Source organism: Polypterus senegalus, chromosome 13, assembly GCF_016835505.1.
Source record: "Polypterus senegalus isolate Bchr_013 chromosome 13, ASM1683550v1, whole genome shotgun sequence".
Classification (NCBI taxonomy): domain Eukaryota; kingdom Metazoa; phylum Chordata; class Cladistia; order Polypteriformes; family Polypteridae; genus Polypterus; species Polypterus senegalus.
This window is the reverse complement of record NC_053166.1, coordinates 163,271,533-163,293,391: the sequence shown is the minus strand read 5'-3', so window position 1 is coordinate 163,293,391 and position 21,859 is coordinate 163,271,533. Positions and strand designations below refer to the sequence as shown.

At 55.2% G+C, this 21,859-nt stretch overlaps 1 protein-coding gene across 2 annotated transcripts; it reads left to right on the top strand.

Annotated features, from left to right (window-relative positions):
- The first annotated feature begins 421 nt into the window (after positions 1-421).
- Positions 422-19,988, top strand: LOC120542119 (arf-GAP with dual PH domain-containing protein 1). Of its 2 annotated transcripts, none has more exons than XM_039774283.1 (11): positions 422-2,028; positions 9,200-9,330; positions 9,539-9,630; positions 11,094-11,176; positions 14,126-14,238; positions 14,888-15,034; positions 15,891-15,974; positions 16,382-16,444; positions 16,850-16,921; positions 17,138-17,366; positions 17,512-19,988. In XM_039774283.1, exons 1-11 carry the CDS (start codon positions 1,434-1,436, stop codon positions 17,538-17,540), a joined length of 1,638 nt encoding a protein of 545 aa, XP_039630217.1. In that variant the 5' UTR covers positions 422-1,433; the 3' UTR covers positions 17,541-19,988. The 2 variants fall into 2 exon arrangements, with proteins under 2 accessions (XP_039630217.1, XP_039630219.1); XM_039774285.1 differs by having other exon boundaries at positions 1,832-2,024.
- Positions 19,989-21,859: the final 1,871 nt, after the last annotated feature.

Below are 21,859 nucleotides of genomic sequence, written 5' to 3'. Positions count from 1 at the left end.
GTCAGGACCACTTGTGAAATGCATGACGCTGGCGTGACGGCCATTTTGGCTTGTTCATCCTGTTTAACACCCCAACTGTCACTTGGTCTGCCCATGGTAGCAAAAAGGGCGTTTAGGAGAGTGGGGGTGGCATCTCCACATTCACCAGGGATACAGCAAATCGGCAGCCAAGGAAATTTCACTTGTGTGGGCGCTAAGAGGTCCTTATTGTCATATGTGCAAATCAACCCGCTGCCCGGCCTCTGGTGCCATCATCGGTGGGTACAACTACTGTGGACTTGTAAACAATCCTTGGCCTGCATTTGCCCCACTTCAGACCGGCAGCCTAGGCTCTCCATTCTTGCTTTGGTGGTTCATTCTGTGTGCCCGTTTGTAAAGTTTGTACTCGCACTTCAGCTGAGGTCTCATCCCAAGCAGCACTCGGTGAAAGGCGCTATACAAAATAAAGAATCGAATCGAGCACAGCGTAGGTGCCAGAGCTGGCACAGTCCACCCTGGCGCCAAACTGCTGTTGAAGTCGGAATTCCTGCTGTGCCATGTGTTCATCCTCACTAGCTGCAGGAGCCGCCCCCCCCAAGGTATCCTGAGCCAACAGCAGAATCGGAAAACCTCCACTGCCCCAAAATGACCCATGGAGGGCAGAGAGGGCACTACTGGGGAGGAGGATGATGGGCTACCCCCGTGAGAGCGACATAGACAGACAGACAGACAGCCAGCCAGCCCAGCCGTGTCTGGAGAGGCAGGGTAGATTGAAGGGTGTGTGATTTCACTCACTAGGGCGCCTCCTAGGGGATCTTTAGTGCATAAGCGCTTATTTCAGTGCGCGTGCGTGTTGAGCTTCATTGTACGGATAAACATCGGGACCCTCATCAGATCCGCTATGACATTTCTGTATAGAGAGGCGCTATGTGATAAAGGGGTCACAGGGTAGGAATGACCCACAGCAGACTACAAAGTGGTGGACTGGACAGGTGCAAAGAATTATGGGAAACGGAGGACTGCAAAGGACTGTAGGAAGGCGCTATATAACTGAGATGGACGCTTTATAATAGAAGTAAGTGGCACTCCATCAGGACACTAAATGACCCCCAACACACACACACACACCGGACAAGGAACTTCACCGTCTTTGAACCCGTGTATTGTGCGCCTGCGTCGGCATCTTTGCGCAGCTCGTCGCCTACAGCAGACCCTTCAAGAAGGCGGCGGGTCTACGCGGGCTGCCCATCGTCTGGGGTCTATTTTAGGGCGGGAGGGGGGTGTTATTCGTCATAATAGAATCATTTTATTTATTTGTTGAACTTCCGTCAAAAGCCAAACCTCTCCCTGGTGCCAAATCAAGTGCTGTCTATTCATTAATCTGTCAGTCCATCAGTCACGAGGTGGCCGGCTGTAGCTGTGACCCACTGTATTGCGCATGCTCGCTGGTGCACATGTCACCGGCTGCCACCCAGCGCGTCCCGTCCGGGGTGAGCCCAGTGTCCCGTCGGCGCCACGAGCCTGCGCTTGTTACTAATTCGCTCCTTGCGCCGCCCCACCCCGCACTGCGATCGGAGACCTTTGGTCCAGTCCAGGGTCGAGCGGCCGGTCCCTCGGTGACGTCAGCGCCCGCAGTCCTTCCCAGCCCTGCATGCGCTAACGTCACCCGCGCCGTCAGCCTTACCTGTCGCCCCCTGTCCTGTCCTGTCGCGTCGCGCTCAGTTTTTTTTTTTTTTCCTTCCTGCTTGTGTCTCTTCGAAGGCTCACGAAGCAGCTCTGCCGCCGGAGGTCGCGCTTCTGCCTCGGCTGAGCACGCGGAGGGGCCGGGCAGGGCTGCGGCACTTGCAGGGACGGTAGCAGGAGGCGCAGGCGCCGCTCTCTTACAGCTCACGGAGCTTCGCGGAGCCTCACAGAGCCGCAGGACCGGTTTGCCGAGCCACCACGCGCACCTGCCATGGCTCAGGACAAAGAGAGGACGCGGCGCGCGTTACTGGAGCTGCTGCGGAGACCCGGCAACAGTACGTGCGCGGACTGCGGGGCGCCAGGTAGGTACGTCCGTCCGTCCGTCCGTGTCGAGTGTCCGTCAAGGTGAAGCGGGACCATTCTGTGGGCTCGAGTGGCAGGGAGGGGGTCTCGGCTCGGCCTCAAAGCGCGCGGACGCTGGGAGGGCAGCCGGGGTGGGCTTACAGCCGCTGCAGGGTTCAAGAGCTCGGACGAGGGCGGTCAGTTGTCCGCCCGTGCAGGAGGCGACCTCCTTATGGAAGGCGAGGGTCCAAACACAGAGACGTGCATTCTGCAGAGGAGGAGGGCAGTGCCCGAAGTTAGACTGTAGGGGGCGCCCTGGGACGACGTAGCGCTCGGCGAGAAGTGACCTCATTCTGCGGGCGGCTGACTCGCTCGGAGCTTTTCTTTTGTCTGGGGGTCGTGGTCGGGTCCGGCGGAGACAGTAGGAGGACTGTGCTGCGTGTGTCCCCCCAGAAGATGATGAAGATGCAGTCAAGTTCACGGGTGCTCAGAATTGGAGTTTCCCTTGCGACTGCCCACCCGGCTTAGACCCCTGGTGGTTTCTTATGTTTTGCTGCATTGGTAGATTAAATAAAGAGGAGTTCACGAGGCTGAGGGCCTATAAAGGCAGCGACGAGGGGCGCATTTATGACATTAAATAAGAGGGGAGCCCCGGAGTGCACCTGTGGGGGTCCGAGTCTTATGTGCAGGTTCAAGGATACCGAGACTGTAGTAGGAAATGCTGTGAAGTGCTCCTTCAGTGGTCCCGCCGGTGCATTAGGTCATCCTGTTGCCCCCCTTTCTCTGCAGTTGGCATCTTTCTGGTCTTTCATGGCTGCGGCCCAAAGCTGACTGCGGCACAAATGGTCAGGCGGGCGAGGTCGGAGGGGGGGCCTGCCCAGAGAGGGGGTCCCGCCGTGGACTCGAGTTCCGTGCTTTGGGGTGCTCGTTGAACCCGTTGGCGCGCCTCTATTGAACCTTTCTTTCTATAATTAAACCTCCATGCTGTGGCTCTTCCTGTTAAGGCTTAAAATATCCCTGACATCATCAAATCTGTGGTGCCCACGATCTGGAGGGCGTCGAGCGCCTTGTGGTAGGCACGACTTGATGCAGGCGATGAGGCTCGGGGTGCCCGAGGTCACATGAATGACCCGTTGGACGTGGCACCAGGTCTGCTCAGTATGTCGCCATTGATTCACATGTGGATCCTTCTGGCTCCCTTGTGGCCTTGGCATACTCACAGTATTTAAAAGTGGAGATTCGGGGAGCAGATGGCACCCCAGTCCGGGTAGGCTGGAACTGATCTTGGTGCCCTTTGCCCTCTTGGTGAGCTCATTTCTGAGGCCTGAGCTTAAACTGAAGCTGAAACACAAGCAGTGGTGCCAGCCTGGGGAGAGCCAAAAGCACAAGCCTACTGTGTGCCCCATGTCAATGTCGCTGCCAAAGGTACTAGGACAAGTAAGAACAGTCTGACTTGCCCGGCCTTCGTGCCAACGCCCGTTTATTTAACACAGCAGAAACAATGAGACCTTTGAACACAAATGTTGCAGTGCCCGGCCCTCCTAATTAGGGCCACCACACCTCGAGCTGGCATCCTAAACCTCCACGTTTGTGTAGACCGCCGTCACCAGGCAGAGCGTTAGGAGCGTAAGTCACCAGTGGCTGCTTCTTGAGGGTGTCCTATGAAGTGGGGTGGTGGTTGGCACTGCTGCCCCACATCTCCGGGCGTGTGGGTTCAAACCTGGCCAGTCCCTGCAGCTGTATTCCATGCAGCTTATTGTCTTGGTAGATGGGCGCTGCCCGAGTAAATGTGCCCAGCATGTGCTTGGTGGCACCTTGTCCTGCATTGTAGTCCGCAGATTAAAAATGATCAAGTGGGGCGATGATAATAAAAGAAAACTGATGATTCCAGTTCATGCGTGCCCTGTGCCCAGTGCCCAGTCCAGGAAGAGCAACCACACCAGGGGCACAAATGTCCCAAAAACACAAAGCCGGACCAGGGGGGTCAGTGTCAGCCCACAGGAATGGCAGCAGGAGCCATGTGGGCAAAGTGAAGGGTGTGGTGGCATTTCTGAGGTGGGCCTGGGCACAGGTGGGCAGGAGCAGGCAATCCCAGCCTCGTCCTCAATTCTTCACTGTAGGTGGGACACCAGGGGGACGCTTTGTGGTGACTTTGCTGTCACTTGTGCCTCTGTGGCGACTCCTGCCATGTCCGGTGACCCCTGGAGGAGCAGAGGGGGTGGAGTGGATGGCCATCCTGATTGGAGTTGTGGACGGACCAGAGAGTGACGGTCACTGAGGCCAATGGTCACCTGGTCACCTGCCCACTGGGTAGTGGAGGGGGGGGGGCACCAGTGTCCTTTGGGTGTGGAGGCAGCCTCGACCAGAAGGTGCCTGCCATGGACCCCTGCCTGTGTACTTTGTGGTCCTGCATTCCCCAGGGTGTCCTGCAGGAGGTGCTGCCACGGAGCCGAGGTGTTTGTTTCATTGGCGCCGACTCGGGCGCCAGGCTCCTGTCCTGTTGGTGCTGTCTTGTTGCTCACTGGGCCTCATCAGATGTTCTGTCCCCTTTCCCAGCTGAAAGTGATGGGCACAACATCTCCCTGCGTGGAAAAGAGGGGGTGAGGGCACAGAAGTCAGTGCCCACAGGTGGAGGAAGGTCTTAGTCCACAAGTGTGAGTGGAGGTGGCCAATAAAATGATGGGTCCTGTGTACCACAGTATGGTGGTGAGGCTGAGACCCCCAGTTGGTCAATGCCTGCCATCGCAAACTTTGGGCACTGACCAGAAGAAGGAGATTGTGGGCACCACTGGCCATGATGGAGCAATTTGGGGAGACCTCGGAGGAGCAGCTCCTCTTGGGCACACCTGATGCCCCCCTATAAGTATTAAGAGGCCACCTGGAGAAGACAAGAGACAAGCTTGGCACACCTGGCGAATTCCTGAATTAAACGCGGAGATGAGGCACCCTGGGCTGGGCCGGAGCTCTGGGACCCCCTTCTGCTGTTAGCGTTTTAGACACCAGGGGGCGACCTGCTGGGCTGAGCTGAAGGTGGGTGTCACACATGGCATTGCTGCGTGCTCTGCAGTGTTATGGTCAGTCATATCTCAGACTGGCACAGTGAAGTGCCAGGGCAGGGCGCCTTTTCAGGCATCAGATGCTCATTGAGCTCCATCGAGTTCTCGGACCCCTCGAATGTTCCACGCTGGTGTCGAAGGGCCTCACCCTGACCGGCGTATGACTTTCACCACCGGCTGTCTGGAGGTCCTCTTCAAGTAGGCCGAGGGGCATCTGAGGGTCAAGGGGGCATGCTGTGGGGCGTGCACTGAGGTCAGAGTGACTCTGGGGTCCTTGGGTCAGCGTATCGGCCAGTCGGTACAGCGCTAGAGAAGGGCACGGAGAGGACACGGGCTGCTTGGACGTCACCGGTCACTGCACACCACGAGAAGTCCTTGAAGATGGCACAGGTAGTGGGCGCCTTCCAGAAGCTTCACATGCGTTTCTTGTGACGAAGCTCTCGATGTCACCAAATGCGCTTCAGTGACACGGAGCCAAGGCTCATTTTAGGACATCAGGAAGTGAATGCGAGCTGCAGCCAGTGATGGGTGTTTTGGGGTCCCTCAAGTCACCTCGGTGACTTCAGGTTTTGTGGGTGGTCCCACTGAAAGGATCTGACAGGCACACTTGTGGGCTACCCTGACTCACCAGGTCTGCGTGGATTTTCAGTGGTGACCCCAAACAGGGCTGCGTGGGAGTCCATGTTCGTCTGGGTGGTCCATAATCCCCCATTTCTGATCCGTCCAGTCAAGAATGGACTTTGAGTGGGCAGCCTGGTGAGTGCGCCCCCTCATGGCTGTTCCCAGACCTTGTACTTGATTTATTGTGATATAGCGCCTTTCATCTTAAGACCTGCTGACCTTCCCCACCTGCCGTAGCTTTAGAGTCCAGTACTGACCTGGCTGCCCCCCCAGGGCGCCATCCGCGGGTGGCCGCTCTGTGAAACGAACATCTGCTCGTCTGTCCAGTTCTGCGTCCCCAGTACCGTTGGTTTTGGGTTTCCAGCTGACTGACTGATGTATATAGCGCCTTTCACAGAGTCACTGCACCTTCACACGGGCCATTTATGCCCGGTATGCCATCAGACACAACATTACAGAAAGGCACTTGCTTTGCAGCGTAGGCGGGCAGCATAATGGGCACAATGGCTCAAGCCGTCTCTTCACCTTTTCTGCCTGGCAGAGCAGAGTGGATGCCCGTTATGAAGATGGCACTCGGCCTTTGTGAAGTCTCCCCTGTCCTTAACAATTCATTTCTAAGCTGGCACTTTTGTCTCCTGGGCGGCACAACTGACTTGGGGGTCCAGTGAGCCGATGGCTTCACGCAATCTGAAGCAAAGAGCCTTTTGTGTTTGTGGGTCTCGTCTCGCCATTACTGCTCAGCCTTGTGGTAGTGGGTGCTGTGAAGGAGGGGCATCAACCACCTGAGGTCCATGCGGTGGTCTCTTAGCTCCCCTGGTGCCCTGAGCTGCCACTCTCATTTTAAAAGGCCAGGGTGGGATCAGCGTGGCCTCATATGCTCAGGTCCTTGGTGCTGGTCGACCCAACTGCCCTCAAGGTTGGCATTAGCCAGCCTAATGGCACAGCGACAAGCGCCACCACTGTGGGCCAACAGAGGTGAAGCTGATCATCAGCCATGGCTAAGGGTCTCAATTGAATGACCACCTTTGTTTAAGGGGAGCCACAGTGGGACCCCTGGAGAGACCCCATTGTTGCACTCTTGGCTGCACTGCTGTGAATGCCTGCAGGGGGCGCCATTGACGATGATTGATTTCTGGTCCGTGCAGTGCAGATTTTATCCTGCAGGGGCCGCCAGTCTTGGCTTGACCACCCTTCACATTTCTGGTGTTCTGCTGGCCACTGTGCCCCTTGCTGTGGGGTCCACAGGTTCACCCCAACGATCTCGGCCTGCACTGTGCTGGCTCATCCATACAACAAGAAGGGAGGTCAGTGCCAGGGTGACCAGCCTGGACAGGGCAGAGCTTAATGACCAGCCGAAAGCCGTGAAAGCCTCAATGTGGCACATCAATGCGGGCACCACTTTAGCTGGCACTAGTAGAGTGAGTGGCACAGCCTTGACTAAGGTGGTTGGCAAGCCTCTGCACACAGATGGCACGTGTATGCCCCCTAGTGACTTGTGGGATTGGCATAGCAATGCAAGAAGGGGACAAATTAAGAACGTGAGCGGATAAGAGTTGGGTAAAGTCGCTTCCATTACTCGGCCAAAGCCCTGAAGTTTACCCCCACTTGGTCCAGTCACCCTCACCACCCCTCATACCTGATCAGACTGGGGCTGACTGTGGCACACAAGTAGTGACAGCTGGACACCAGATGGCAGCACTACCTTTTTAAATACCCACCTCAGTCAGATGGCCATTCTGTGCCACCCCAGACTTTGTAAAAATGCACCAGTAAGTCCATTGGCCTCACCTTAGGGTGCCATTTGTGTGGATGGGTGACTTTCACCACTTCCAGTGCACAAGCTGGTCTAGGGTCCTCTGTGCGCTTCCGGTGGTGTCTTTTACTTTTGTCTATTTTTGTGCATCTTAGATCAGGCGGGCAACACCGCATGTATGAGAAAGGGAGAGGTGGGCGTCATTTCCTTGGCTGACTTTTCTTGTCTCAGAGTAACTGTGACCACCGCACTGGTGCTTTAGGCTGCAGTGGCCTGCTGATTGGCGCATGGGTGCAACGGGCTTTAGAGGTGGCATTGTCACCTCCTCACTGGATAAATGGTGGTCTTGTCATCCATGTTGTGTCAGCCCACTTCAATGGCCATGGCAGCAAGGATAAGAAGACAAGCACCCAGAATCTTAAAGCAGCAAATTATTATATAGCGCCTTGAAAAGCCTGGCAGTCTTACCCCTAGGAGACCACCATGCCACCCCTGCAGTGTCACAACTCCAGTTAGGTGGACACAGCCAGGTATTAGCACCATGGACAGTCCCGGGTCAACTGTGTGCCATCTGTAAGTCGTTATGGCAGATGGGAAGGACGAGCTGTAGGGGGCGCTCTGACTAGGCTGAGGGGGTCCAAGGGCAGATTCACAAGGCAGCAGCTGATTGGCCCGCCTGGGAGACTAACGGTCATCACAAGTCGGCGGTGTGTTGTGTTTATCTGCTGACTTGAGTGCCAGTGTGCCCACTGCCCCTTGTGTTCCAGGTGCCAGGGCCTTGTGTAATAAATAAGGAGCTGCCCACCTGTTGACCCCCACTGTAATAAAATGGGGGGCTGATCCCCCTGCTGGCTCCCCAGTAGTAAATCGGGAGTTGTGCCCACGGCTGGCTCCCTTGTGCACTTAAATGGCACTCTGCCCCCTGCTCTCCCCTCCCTGTGGTGTAATAAATGGGAAGCCGTGCCCCCTGCTGTCTCTCCTGGGGCACAGGACCGCGGTTGCCATCTTTGGCCCTCCCTTTGCTTTGCTTTATATAGCGCCTTTCATCTTAAAGTACGTTACACGTCTGGCTGAGCTCAGTCGTTTCGGTGGCTGCTGCCTCACTGTTAGTGGTCCGGGGGGCCGGCCGTGTGACTCGAGTGCCTTGTGGTTTCCTCTGCGCCCCTCCTCTGCTCCGCCTTTGCCTATTCTTAGCAAGCAGAAGTCGCCGGTGGGAGACCTTGGTGAGTGCATGGGCCTCCTGGGGGGGGCTGTGTGGGGGGCACGCAGATGTTTTGGTTTTTAAAGCCTTTTGCACTTTGAGCTTGTTTTTATTTTGCACTCTTGTCAGTGAGAGAGACATTTTTGGCCGTTTTTTTTTTTTTTTTTGTCCCCAAGTGTCCCCTTTGACAACTTTGCTGTTGACATAGTGCAGCCTTTTGGTTAAAGTCGAGTCTCGGAGTGCGTCATTTTATATAGCGCCTTTCATTTGGATGTCTGTCTTGGCCATTTTACAACACACAGAGGATGACCTTAGGTAAGGGGTGGCAGGTAGTTGTCACATGCAGGGTGCTGCCCTCCGTCGGCACCGGTGACCCCTGGACACTTTATGAATCAAGACTGAGGGGAGAAGGGAGGTGGGGCCACATTTGACCACGCCCTCCCCTCTGACCTGCACCTAACTGGGGGGAAGGGGCGGGACTTCCTGTCCAGGCAGACCCCGATGAGCCTGCTGGACATGTGGCACTGGCAGAAGCCCGTCAGGGTGTCCCGTTTGCTCTTTCAGATCCGGACTGGGCGTCCTTCACGCTCGGCGTGTTCATCTGCTCCACCTGTTCCGGGATCCACCGTGGCATCTCGCAGATCAGCAAGGTCAAGTCGGTGCAGCTGGACGCCTGGGAGCCCGTGGAGGTGGAGGTAAGCAGCAGGGGGTGCTGTGGGGAGCCTTTGTAGATTTAAAATCCTTCACCGCTTGTGCCAGTCTGCACTGAGCCGGAGAGGCCTTGTCCGAGTCCAAGAAGTGCTTTGGTCTAGGTGAGCCCTAGGTGGCATCAGGGCACTGGATGATGAAAAGCTGACTGATGGCACCTTGTCTCGTTTTTTTTTTGTTTCTTTTGTCCCCAAGTTCATCGCCTCTACTGGAAATGATGCTGCGAAGGCCAAGTACGAGCAGAAGGTGCCACCTTTCTACTATCGACCGACAGCCTCTGACTGCCAGTAAGTGACTGGCACCCCTTACCCTTCAGATGGAGTCTCAGATAATAACACTCATATTTTCTTCTCTGCCATCATACGTCTATCTTGTCCGTGTCAGGTTGTGCCCAGCTCCTCTGTCTGCCATGTCTGTCCCTTGGCATGGCTGGGCCCTCATCTGTCCCCCGCTGCCCTCTGTGCCTTCCTTTCTGGGCACCTGACTCCACCCCAGGGTGGTCTTGTTGAAGCCATTTATAGCGGTTGCCCCCATGTGATTTCCTCAGTTTCTCATGCTAATTGTTTTGAGGACTTCAACTAAAATGCCATCTCTGAGGAAGGGCACCTCAGATAGTACCCAGATAGCTCTTGTATATGTAACATATGCCATTTACCAAATGAACAAACACCAAGTAACAACCCCCATTAAATCAACCCATTTGGCAGCTGCCAGCACAAAGTGGAAATAAGCACACAATGCCACGTCGGAGGAGATCACAAAATCCCATGACGTCAGTCCAAGATGAATAACCCTGCCAGTGTGAATGCAAGAGGGCAGCAGAAAACCACCAGTAAGACCCTAAACAGCTGGCAGCTTCCCCTGCCCTGGAGGTCTGTGTGGCTGAATCCACAATCAGAGGGACTCGCCAACAGCTGACAAGCCAGGGTGGGCAGATGAGACAGAAGTGGGGCCTTTCACGTGACTCGGGTCCAGTCATGTCCAGCACAAGTCATACTGGAAGACCCCGTCATTCCAGTGGTCCAGCATGGTGGTGTTGCTGGGATTGAAGGCACCAGGAATTCTGCTTGAAATCTGAAAATTCTTCAAGCAAAGTCCGGTCCTCCATCGTTTGGGCAGGCGGCAGACAGTGGTCCGAAGCGCTAAAGCAGGTCCGCGTTTAAAAGGCTGAGGAGATGCCAGATTACCAGTTGGGACTGGCATGGCATGGCATGGCCTGGCAGGCCATTCTCGATGTCTGGGAATTAAAGGGAAGACGGGGCTGAAGTTCCTCTTCAGCGGCTTGAAAAGCAGACGATGACTTCGAGAGCCAGTGTGGCCAGTTAGGATGCAGGGGGGCACTTATTTTTTCACACAGTGCCAGAGGGTGTTGGGTAACTTGAATAAATAACAAATGTGCACGACACAAAGGAAAGGGTTTGCTCCCTCAGGTGCACTCAGATTTGGGGGATACTTTTTCACAACACTGGCTCACTGGTCCCACGTCCTCGGCCCACAGAGTTGAGTTATTGGGGGGGATTGGCGTCGATCCTGAGTGATGACATGTAGATGGCATTTGCAAGGCGCTATATCGCTCGGCCCGATGCAGGTGACCCTCGTTCCCTGCCCCTGTTTCTGCGTGTTTGTCAGTGAGTGCCACAAGACGACTCACTGCTTGCACCTTTGCCTTCCTACCGACTGGGGGTCTTGGCTCTGCTTTACCTTTCTAGTGGTCCCATCCTTGAACTTGGGTCCTTGCTTGTTTTCTCAGGGTGCTGAAGGATCAGTGGATTCGGGCGCGCTATGCCAGGAAGGAGTTCATTTACACGGAGCGGCAGGAGCCATACTCTGCAGGTATGCCTGATCCTCTTCTAGCTTTGGGTGAGACCCCTGGCAGTGCCCACCTATAAATATGCACACCTTCTGCTGCTACCCCTCCAAGCTGGGACCCTTCTCTTTGATAGTGCCACAGACATCGAGGCGTTTGTCTCTCCTGGTATCATCCACATTTCTCATTAGCCGTTCATTTGGTTGCCAGGTGGTGGCACCAGTCCAGTGCCCTGCCCGTCTCTCTTCATTTCAGGGTTATCAGAAAGTTTTAAGAGATGCAAATCGTCACAACAGCAGCCCACCTTCATTTAGTGGCATTGCTGAAGATGACACATGTGACTGAGACACTTGGGGGTGCACTGCCTTCTGGTCTCCTTTTTCCACTCTCTGGTGCATTTAAGATGAAACTCTTGGCTTGGCATTTGTGCCAGCTCCCTCTGCCAGCCATGCGGTTGCACCCTTTTCTGAGGCCAGGTCTCGGTGTGCTCTGATGGGCTCAGCATGACAGAATGACAAAGCCTGGGATGTTTGGGCATGAGCCCACCAGGCTGGGTAATCAATGTGGCCAAGGGGCAAAGCCCAGGGGTCCGCACATTAAGTTCACATTGTGTATAGTGCCCTGTCCGGAACACCAGCAGTACGTGTATGCCAATGGAGTGGATGGTCCTGCCCATTCCCAGTGGCACAGATTGTCTCACTGAGAGGCACATGCAGTATGGCCGGCACGGTTCAGTACAATATGCCCACGTGTTGTGTTGAGGGCGAGTAGGACCAGCAGTGCCTGTCACATAATGCTGGCCTTGTCACATCTGCCGAGGGGCCATCTGCAAGTGGGATGCACAACAATTCCATCAGCTGGGAGAAGCAGGAGGCTGGCACATGTCTAGAACAAGATGGGCATTGTGAAGGGCATGGTATGCAGATGAGGGGGAGTGGGCAAGTGCCAGGGACAGCCTGTCCTGTCCATGATGGATGGCATGCCTGAGCTGGCTTGTGACTTTAACCCCGTGAATGCTGTTACCTGGCTTGGAGCAAAGTGGCACATTAAGTTACGTCCCTTGAATTTTCTGTGGCAGTTCTCTGGTGGGCACATGTCATGGGGGTCCTATGATGTCACATATGGAAAGTGAATGTGTGGAATGAAGCAAACCAAGAGGTCAGCTTAGTGGATGGTGGTCAGTTTTTAGAAGTGCGAGGTGACAACAGAAGAGAAAGGTCTCTGTGGCTGGCATGATAGGGAGGTGCCATGTTCAGCCAGTGCCATCAGCACACAAAGTGATGGCAGCCGCTTGCCTGAATATTCTGGGTGAGCTGCATTTGTCCCAAATCGCCAAGCTGTGCAGCTTTTTATGTGTGTGTTGTAGGGCAGTCTGGCACCAGGGTGCCATGTGTTCAGGGCATTCCACAGACCAAAGATCTTTGTTGTAACATCCATCCATTTTCCAACCCACTGAATCCGAACATAGGGTCACAGGGGTCTGCTGGAGCCAATCCCAGCCAACACCGGGCGCAAGGCAGGAACCAATCCCGGGCAGGGCGCCAGCCCACCGCAGGACACACACAATCCACACACCAAGCACGGTTTTAGCAATTCACACGAAAACAGAAATCAAAGACGAGAAGAGCAGCGTTCTGAGAGCCATTGGCACACTTAAGTGGCAGTCTGTACCAGCAGTGAGGGATTTCCCAAGTGCCTCAGTGGGCACTGCATTTTACCGGGGGGTCTCACTTCAGAAACGGAGCAAACTCTTTGGTGTGCTTAACTCTTTACTGTTACTTTTTAAGGTTGGCTCTCATGCTCTTGGCGTCCGCTTGTCCTGCTGTTTGTGCCCCTCACTTCCTTTGCCTGCCCACTCCTGCAAATGAAAGGCGAGATGAGTTTGTGCCCGCAGGAAGCAGTCTGGGTGTGTTAGTCTGGTCAGTGGTGCCCTCTCATCTCGCCCATTTACCCGTCTCTGTCTCCACCCTTTTGTGCCCATTTGTTTGGATGTTCAGCTCACAATTGGGCAGGCTGATTACTTTGGAGTGCCCACTTTATTATTCACATTGGGGTCCACCTGTCAGATGACCACTGCTTTACAGGAGGCCTTATGGAAAGCTGCAGGTGGGCAGACGGGTGGGCATGCTGGCTTGCGGGCAGACTTGACCTGCGGGCAACAGAAAGTCAAATGGCAGGCATCGAGGTGCATCACAGGGTCTCAGCGACTCACCATGGAGTCACCACAGCCGGACGGGGCCTCAGCTGCCACGCCTGCCAAACCCGCCTGCCCGCCTGTGTGACTTGCACTTCCTGGGTGGTCTCTACTGGGTGCGTCCTCTCTTGTTCTCATTGTGGGCCACGTGGTGCTGGAAAACTGCAGGCATTGCCTTTTGTTGGGGTGGCAGTGTCGGCACTCATTGGCTTTGTTCCTGCAGGCCACATTGTGACACGGACTGACTGAGTGGGTGCCACCCTGGCGTGTGCCAGTTAGTTGCAGGGCATTGCATTTCTGTTCTGGTGTTTGTAGGACTGTGCAGTTGTGTGCACTTGGCATGCTGTCCCTGTGGTTTGCCATCTTCTCTTGGTCTGGGCCAGTTTGCGTCCCCTGTGCCCGGTGGTGGTGGGCGAGCTCTCAGTCTAGGTGTGCTACCTGGGTAGGCTCGGCCCCTGGGTCCCCAGACACATGAACTGATAAATGGCGCCAGTGGTCCCGGGTTCAAATCTCAGTCCCTAAACATGAGGTGTGTTGAAAGTAGCGAGCCCCCCGAGGAAATGTGTGAAGTGCCATGTGTCCCCACTGGTCTTTGGGACGGCCGTCTGTATTTGAAGGAGGCCCCTTGGCCTGGCGAGGTGGGCGCCCGCCTTCTGTAAGGCACGTGATCAGAGTCCTTGGGTGGCTTCAGTCCTTTAGCCTGTTGGGATTCTGAATGTGGGTGGGCGAGGGCTGGGTGACGTGGGGGTCCTGAGCGTGCCTGACTGTGCTGTCCTTGCAGGCTATCGAGAAGGCGTCCTGTGGAAGCGTGGCAGAGACAACGGGCAGTTCTTGAGCAGGAAATTCATCTTGTCGGAGCGAGAAGGCGTCTTCAAGTACTTCAACAAGCACGACGTGAGTGGAGCGTCTGGGGGGCCGGTGGGCACCACGCTAGGACCCCTGATGCCTTTAGCATTGTGTCTGCCCAGCCAGAGCAGAGTGTGGGAGTCAAGCTGATTGGCACGGGCACAGGTGTCTGCTGGCCGTTCTTAAGGGTCAAATCTCATGTGGCCACATGTCTGCTGCAGGTGGTGCCCAGCTTGGCACAGTAATTATTAGAGTGGTGTACATGGTGCAGGTGGTACTGCCAGCTGGTGGAGATGGGCACTGTACATGTGACTAATAGGGGCGGCTGACTTGTCTCATGTTCTGGGGTATGCGCTTGAGTTGGGCACCGAGTGGGCATTTTGTGAGCGTCCAGACTTAATGCTGCCCTGCCACTCTGAGCTGGTTGGCATTTTATTTGGGTCATTTTAGCTGTGTGACTGATGTCAGTCATTTCCATAAGGTCTAAGGATGCCCTTTGTAGGAGGAGGGCAGACATGCCAGCTGAGCACACCAAGTGGCCCCTAATACGTGGGTGGGTATCGGGGTGAAACAACATCCGCCATAAGTCCATATGGGATGTGGGAGAAACGGGGTGGCCGACTGGACACTCGGGCCTGTCCTTGGGCTTCATGCCCACCTGTCTGCCCCCTCCTGAAGCTCTCTGTGTTGTCTGCAGGCAAGAGAGCCCAAGGCTGTCATGAAGATCGAGTGCCTCAATGCCACCTTCCAGCCGGTGAAGATTGGGAACCCCAATGGGCTGCAGGTGACTTACCTGAAGGACAACAGCACCAGGAACATCTTTGTGTACCACGAGGACGGCAAGGTAAGGGGCACGCCAGCGCAGACCCTCTGTGTCCTGGCACCTCTTTGGCATTCTTTTGTCACTTCACTGTTCTCAAGTCAGTCTCATCCAATTCAGGCTCGTGGACGCTGGAGCCAACCCTGGCAGTCCTGGGTGCAGGACCGGGCACCAGCCCATCAGTCAGGTGATTTAAACCCAGAATGCTGGGTCATGCCCCCCATAATTTACTTGCAGTGCCAGCGGATTGTTCAAGAGATGAGTGACCCCTAACATCACACTAGGGGGCGCTCTGCCTTAACATGATGCTGCACAGATGAAGCCACCATTGCCCCCAGAGACCACCATCTTCTGTTCCAAAAACCGCAGCACAACAGGCCAAATATAGCGCCTTGCACAAGATGGTCTCCTTCTGGAAGAATTGGACAAAGGGTGGGAAATTCCTGGGACCCACCTCTGGGAATGAAGGTGGGGCTGTCAGTCAGTAAAGGGTCTGCCTGGCAGTGCCATCCACACGCCCTGATTCAGGCCCAGTGGCACTTGCTCACATTTATGATGCCAACAATGTCTTCCATCCTCTGAATGCTCAGTGCCCGCCTCCCTTGGTGGCCAATCCTGCATATTGATTCAAATGATCGCCGGCCCCCCTGTTCTTCAGGCTGCTCGCTGGGTTGTTTCCTGAAGTCATGTGACAAAGTGAAGATGAGCGCTGGCACGCAGGGTTAGAGTCAGGGTGAGCCTGTTTGGACAGTAGTGGGCACACGGTGACGACCTGACCAGCCCAACCCCTGTGCCCTGTAGGCTGTGTCAGTGTTCATCAGGAGCAGATGATTGGTCCGTGTGCCCATCTCTCACCTGACCACGTGTTCTTGTCTCCTAGGAGGTTGTCGACTGGTTCAATGCCATCCGAGCGGCCCGCTTCCACTATCTCCAGGTGGCCTTCCCGGGAGCGAGTGATGTGGACGTAAGTGTTCTGCCCTCCGTGTTGTGGTTTACACAGGGAGGCACTAGGGGGCGCACCCTGCTCATTACGCTCTTCCCTTCTCCTCCCACCCATTTGCAGGCCGACCTCATCTTAGGGTGGGCTAAGTGACTGGGCTCGGCTGACATTGTCCTGGGACAGCTGAGGTTACCCAACAGTTAAATGCCAAAAGAAAGGTGGCAATAAAAGACAATGACAGAGACTCGAGTGACTTGCGGATGGAAGGGCAGGGCGGCAGTGCTGAGTCTGTGGCGCTGCCGTTGTGTCGTGTGGCTGTCACTGCAGCGTGACGCTGGTCCTCAACGGGGTGACGTGCCACGCCGCGCCGCGCCGCTGGCCTCCACACCTGTAAAGATGGCTGACATGCGTTTTGTGCCCTCTCTGTTTAGCTGGTGCCAAAGCTGACGAGGAACTACATAAAGGAGGGCTACATGGAGAAGACGGGCCCGAAGGTGGGTGACGCGCCGGCCCCTCGTCTCTCCTGTTGTGTTCTTCTTTCTTCTCCTTCCTGTTTGTTTTGCTTTTCCTCCACAATCTCCCATTTTGATTGAGTTTGTGTTCCTCTGGCACATTTACATCCTCCTATCTGGTGTCGTTGCTCCTACAGATCTGTGGCACACCGGGCACATGCCACATGGTCTGGACCACAGAAGTGTCCCTCCTGCATGTTCGTTAATTCACTTTAAATTACCCAGAAAAGACCCCAAGGTTCCACATCCAAGTGGTTATGGGGGTCCTAATGACATCGTCAGCAAAGGAGTCTTTAGGCTTACCAGGGGCCTAGAGACAAGGGTGCCCGGGCACCTTTGGGGGCAGTGCCAGTCTGTGCTAATGATACCCGTGGTTTTGTTTTGCAGCACACAGAGGGCTTTAAGAAGCGGTGGTTCACCATGGACGACAGGAGGCTCATGTACTTTAAGGACCCCTTGGTAAGAGTGGCAGCGTGGGCACCCTGTGGCGGGGGCTCCTCTCATTCATTCGTGGTATCACAATATCGTGCCTTTCATGCTGCTGTGGAATGGGTGGGTGCCCAGCTGTCTCAGCGCCCCTCTTCTGGGTGTTTTGACGTGCCAGTTGAGTGAAAATGGGCAGGCCCCAAGGGTGCCATCAGTACATGTGACTGCTGGCTGTGCCCTCTGTTCCAGGATGCCTATGCCCGAGGCGAAGTGTTCATCGGAAGCAAAGAGAACCATTACTTGGTCCTGTCGGGGCTCCCGCCATCGACCCAGGGCTACCACTGGCAGCATGGCATCACCATCGTGACGCCCGACAGGAAGTTCCTGTTCACCTGCGAGACGGAATTCGAGCAGCACCTGTGGATCGAGGCGTTCCAGAAGGCCATCAACAGGCCGATGCTCCCCCAGGAGTACGCAGGTGGGTGGGCGCACGTCATTTCATATAGCACTTTCACAGCACCCAGTGCCCCCGGGATTGGGGGTGCCCACTCTGGGCTCATTTTCAACATCAGTGCTGTGAAAGGCGCTATATGAGCCTGACCGCTCCTCGTCTTTCCTTTCAGTGGAGGCTCACTTTAAGCACAAGCCCTGAGGGGGGTGCCGTCCCAGAAAGCGGATCTCCAGTGCAGCGACTCCCAGCGCCCACGCCAGGTGGCCACGAGGGGCAGCGGCATGTTGGGTGGTCCTAGGCGGCCTTCCATTCTGCATTCCAAGTGACTGGGGACCCAGCTGGTGGAGCGTTGGACCGTGAGCTGCTGCACCGGTGGCGGATGGCCCCTTCGACAGCCATTGGGACTAAAAAAATGAGCAAGCTGGACCCTCAATCCCCGAGCCCCCCACTCAAGACTCTAACATGTCCCCCTTGGCATTGAGCTGTGACTGTGGCCTTCAGAACTGCCTGGCCCGTTGTCCCCTGGGCTTCGTTATCCCTCCAGAGACTGAGATCCTCCATCCACCTTGAGCTTGGGAGCCCTGGATGTCTCTAGCGTTATATAGCGCCTTTCACGGTGCTGGCACCGGGCACCCATGAACTGGCCCAGGGAGATGAGTGGCGTATGACTGCTGTCTGATAGTTTGTCAGCTCTGTGCTGGTGCCGTGTCCCCTCGGTGCCCCTTGTGGTGTTTTTATCAGCCAACCTGAGGACAGAATTCATGAAGGGCTCAGTAGGTTTGTGGGTGATTTGGCATGTGGGGGCTTAGTGTTTGTGGGCATCACGTGGACTCCAGCCCTGGCAGTGACGAATGCTGGTCGAAATGACCTGCTGGTGATGAAAAGCACTATATAACGATTGATCGACTCGCATGCACTCTGCTCCAACAGAGTCGCGTAGCTGTAAAGTACCCGCTGTGAAAGGCACTATATAAAGACTGGCACAGGTGCTCATTGGTGCTTTATAGCGCCACCTCTGGTGTCCCACTCTTATTTGGAGCTGCAGTGCCAAGTTGTGCCACTAGTGGGCAGTATCACTGAAGGCTTCCCAGGACCCTTTGAGTTGAGGTTCAGTGGGGATTTTAGAGGATGGCATGAGTGCCAAGCTGGCGTTTCTCAGCATTAATGGCATGATTGTGCTTTGAAGAAGCAGCAGCAAGGAGCCACGCCGGTGTGCACTTGAACCCGGGTCTGGGAGTGCAAGTCTGCCCATTCAGGTCCTGCTGACGCTCCAGATGTGATCTCTAGATTGGCATCCGGGACCCCCAGGGAGGCACTGTAAGGAGGGGTGGCATGCCTTGGCTTTGCCCATTTTATGGTGTCTGCAAATGGTGGTGGGCTCCACCACCCTCAAGCTTGAATCCTTCTGAATGTGCCAGTTGAGTCAGCTTTGATCTCTTGGCCAGCAGGTTGGCTGGGTGAGCTCCACCAAGTCTGCCCACTTCTTAGTCCAGTCAGCTCTTTAAGAGCTGCTGTTCTGTTCCTGGCACATGATGCCCACTTCAGTCGGGCTGGGTGTCCACGTGGAGACCAGGCCAATGTCCCTGTTCTGCTCCGTCTTTGTTTAGTGCCTTTCCAGGACCCACTGCTTTAAAAAACCAAACCTAAACTACCCATGTGTGGCACCGGTCAATGCCAACCCAGGTTAGTCCATCAATGCCCTGCTGCCAGTTTGTGGCCACCTACTGAAAACCAAAACCTTGTCCTCAGGGTCAGTGGTGACTGCAGGGTCTGAGCTCACCTGCATAGGCATGTGGACCAAACTCCATAGCGGGCAGCCAGTGGGCAGAGTCTGCCAACAGGACCCGCTGGTCCTTCCCTTTTCAATGTCGCGTGTCCTCCGGTGAATTAAAGTGAAGATTTCACAGCTGGTGGCCGTTTGTGTGGTGGATCTGGGCTCAGCTTTTCTCTTTTTTTAGGGCATGGGCTGGATGAGGGTCTGCTCCAAGACCACTCTACCTGACGGCAGTGTTGCCCTGGCGCCTTCTCTTGGGTCCGTTTGGCTCAGTGATTTGACCCTACTGGCCTTTGTCTCCACTTTAGCTGGCAGAGGTTTGGCTGTGTGGAGAGCTTTGAGGGTCTGTGTGAGGCCCCCTGCCCTCCGAGGGGGTGCTGACTGGCAGTTGGCGCCGTTACACTCTACCCACATATCTGGTTTGGGTTCTGCGTCTTTATTGTATCTGTGAGCACGCTCGGCACTGAACCCAGCATGAAACTCGCGTGAGCGACTAGAAACCCAGCAATGTCACTGAAAGCCGCCCATAATTTACGGACCAACGTTACACTCGACAAAGTCCAAGATGGCCGGAGAAAGAATAACCAAAATAAGAGATAAAGACGGCAGGGGTCTTTCTTTATCGGATTCTTATTAGATCGCAAAGCCCTCATTGGAGCGTTCAGAAAGCTGGCGTGTGAATCCTGCCGACTACGCCTCTGCTCTGCCTGCACCTCCTCCTTTAGGAAGATCTCAACAGGATTTTTTGGACTTCTTATATTCAGTAGAGTCCTCCAGGGGCCGCTGTGTCAATCCTGCCGACTACGCCACTGCGTTGTTATGCTCAGTCTGCACGGCCATCTTCAGGATGGCATTAAAATGCTTGTCTGTTTTCACTTGAGCAGTCTTGAGGCCTTGTGTGTCAATCCTGCCGACTACGCCACTGTTCTGTTCCGCCCAGTTTGCATGGCCGTCATTAGGAAGATCCCACCACTGGTTACTGCTGCCTTCATTGGGTTTTTATGCGTTGTGTCCGCTAGAGGACTGTATGTCAATCCTGCCGACTCCGCCATCTCCTCTCTTTTTGATATGTCATCTTCATTTTGGGCTTTAACTTCTTTAATTGGTGCCCCAAATGAAAAGCCACCCCAGTCTAATTTAACACTGAATAGAAAATGAAGTCTTTATTCAACACTCAACGTTACGTCTACAAAACGGAGTTCAATCAGCCGTACAGACGGGATGGCCGACAGAAGCTCGATGAACCAAAGGTGTGAACGAGGCGGGTGACACCAGATAACGGTAAAGCGTTCATTTCACGAGCAGCGGAGCAATCGAAAGCGCGACTCGGCACAAGGCGACACGTAGGCCAGAGCATGTGCTGCGAGTCGAAGCCAGACGTGCGGCCGCGAGAAGCCTTTAGCGTTTCACTGACAGGGTCGGGAGTTGCACGTTCCTTCAAATCCAGGACTGGCTGTTGTGCGCCGATGGTGGGAAACGAACAGCAGGAAAACCTCCGTCTCACTTGGCATTTTAAGAAATATGGCTGCTTGTCCACCCTCCGACCAGCAGAGGGCACCAGAGAGTTTTCTGCGTTGTGTTTATGTAAATATTTAACAGCTGAGCTCTTGAACGGGGTCATCGTTCTGTTTATGTGTTAGGGATGCCAACCATGAGCACCTGTGTGGGGGGCACGCATGTCTAGGTGCCAATGACTAAAAGCTTGAGGAGAGCAAAGGTGATGGGACGGCCTGTTGGGTAACTTGTATGGGCGAGTGGGTGGCACGAGGGCCATGTCTCGGCTGGAATGAGGAGGGCATTTAGTCCGGAGTGTCTAGACAGAGAGTTGGGTGAAGGGGCAGTGGCTGCTGTGCCAATGTGACCCCCACTAGCGTGGAGACTTGGTCTGTTGCTGTATTGCTAGCCGAGTGACTTGAGGTGAATGAGTAAGGTCCTGGGGGGCCGGTCCAGTTTTTACCAGTGGAGCCCCTGGTTATTGGGGTTGTCTGGGGCAGCTGAGTGAGGAGTGACACCATTAGGTGTGGTATGGTGACGTGGGCACCTCACCATGTGACTGCCACGTCTGTTTTGGATGTAAGCAGATGGATGGTGCCAGGGCTACAATGCAGGTGACACATCTGTGAAATAATCCTAAAAGGACACCAGCACTTAAAGGGAGGGGCCTCATTCTATTGGGGGGGAGACGCATGGGCCTCCGTGCCACCTTAGCAGAGGTCCGTGCCATCCAGCTGGCCTTGGGCTCTGTGAAGACCCCTGCTAAGCTATGTGGCACTAGAGGGCAGCTCTTCAACCAGTAGAGCAACTTGGGCCGGACCCCTCAAAGCCCACACAGCACCCTGCTGTAGGAGTCTATGGGATGGGGGGAGGGGGGGCTTGGCCAGCAGGGACAAAGTTGCTGACCGCCCCCCCTTGAATGATTGGGCAGTGTTGGTGACATTCAGGACTAACATGGCAGACACCCCTGAGGATGGCAGCTTAGTGTGATGAGTGCTTTGAGGCAGCAGGTAATGGCGGATTTACCTGTGTCTGCATTGTGCCACCCAATGACGGTGCCCTTTGTTCAGCTTGTCCCACCGTAGCCCGCTATGTTGCACCAGCGAGTGGTCTGAGTGGTTCGCGGGGGCTCTACTGCTATGCCCGTGTGACCCCCGCCAGTAGAGGGCCACTTCTTGGAGGGGCTGTCTGCTGCTGCTCTCCTCTGTTTCTGTACCCCTAAATGAACGCCCGTGTTTGGGGGGCTTAAACC

Coding starts and splice junctions, on each gene's coding strand:
- LOC120542119 (XM_039774283.1), top strand. CDS start 1,434: ATGTCACCGGCTGCCACCCAGCGCGTCCCGTCCGGGGTGAGCCCAGTG. Junction 9,331..9,538: donor GGGAGCCCGTGGAGGTGGAG/GTAAGCAGCAGG, acceptor TTTGTCCCCAAG/TTCATCGCCTCTACTGGAAA. Junction 9,631..11,093: donor CCGACAGCCTCTGACTGCCA/GTAAGTGACTGG, acceptor TTGTTTTCTCAG/GGTGCTGAAGGATCAGTGGA.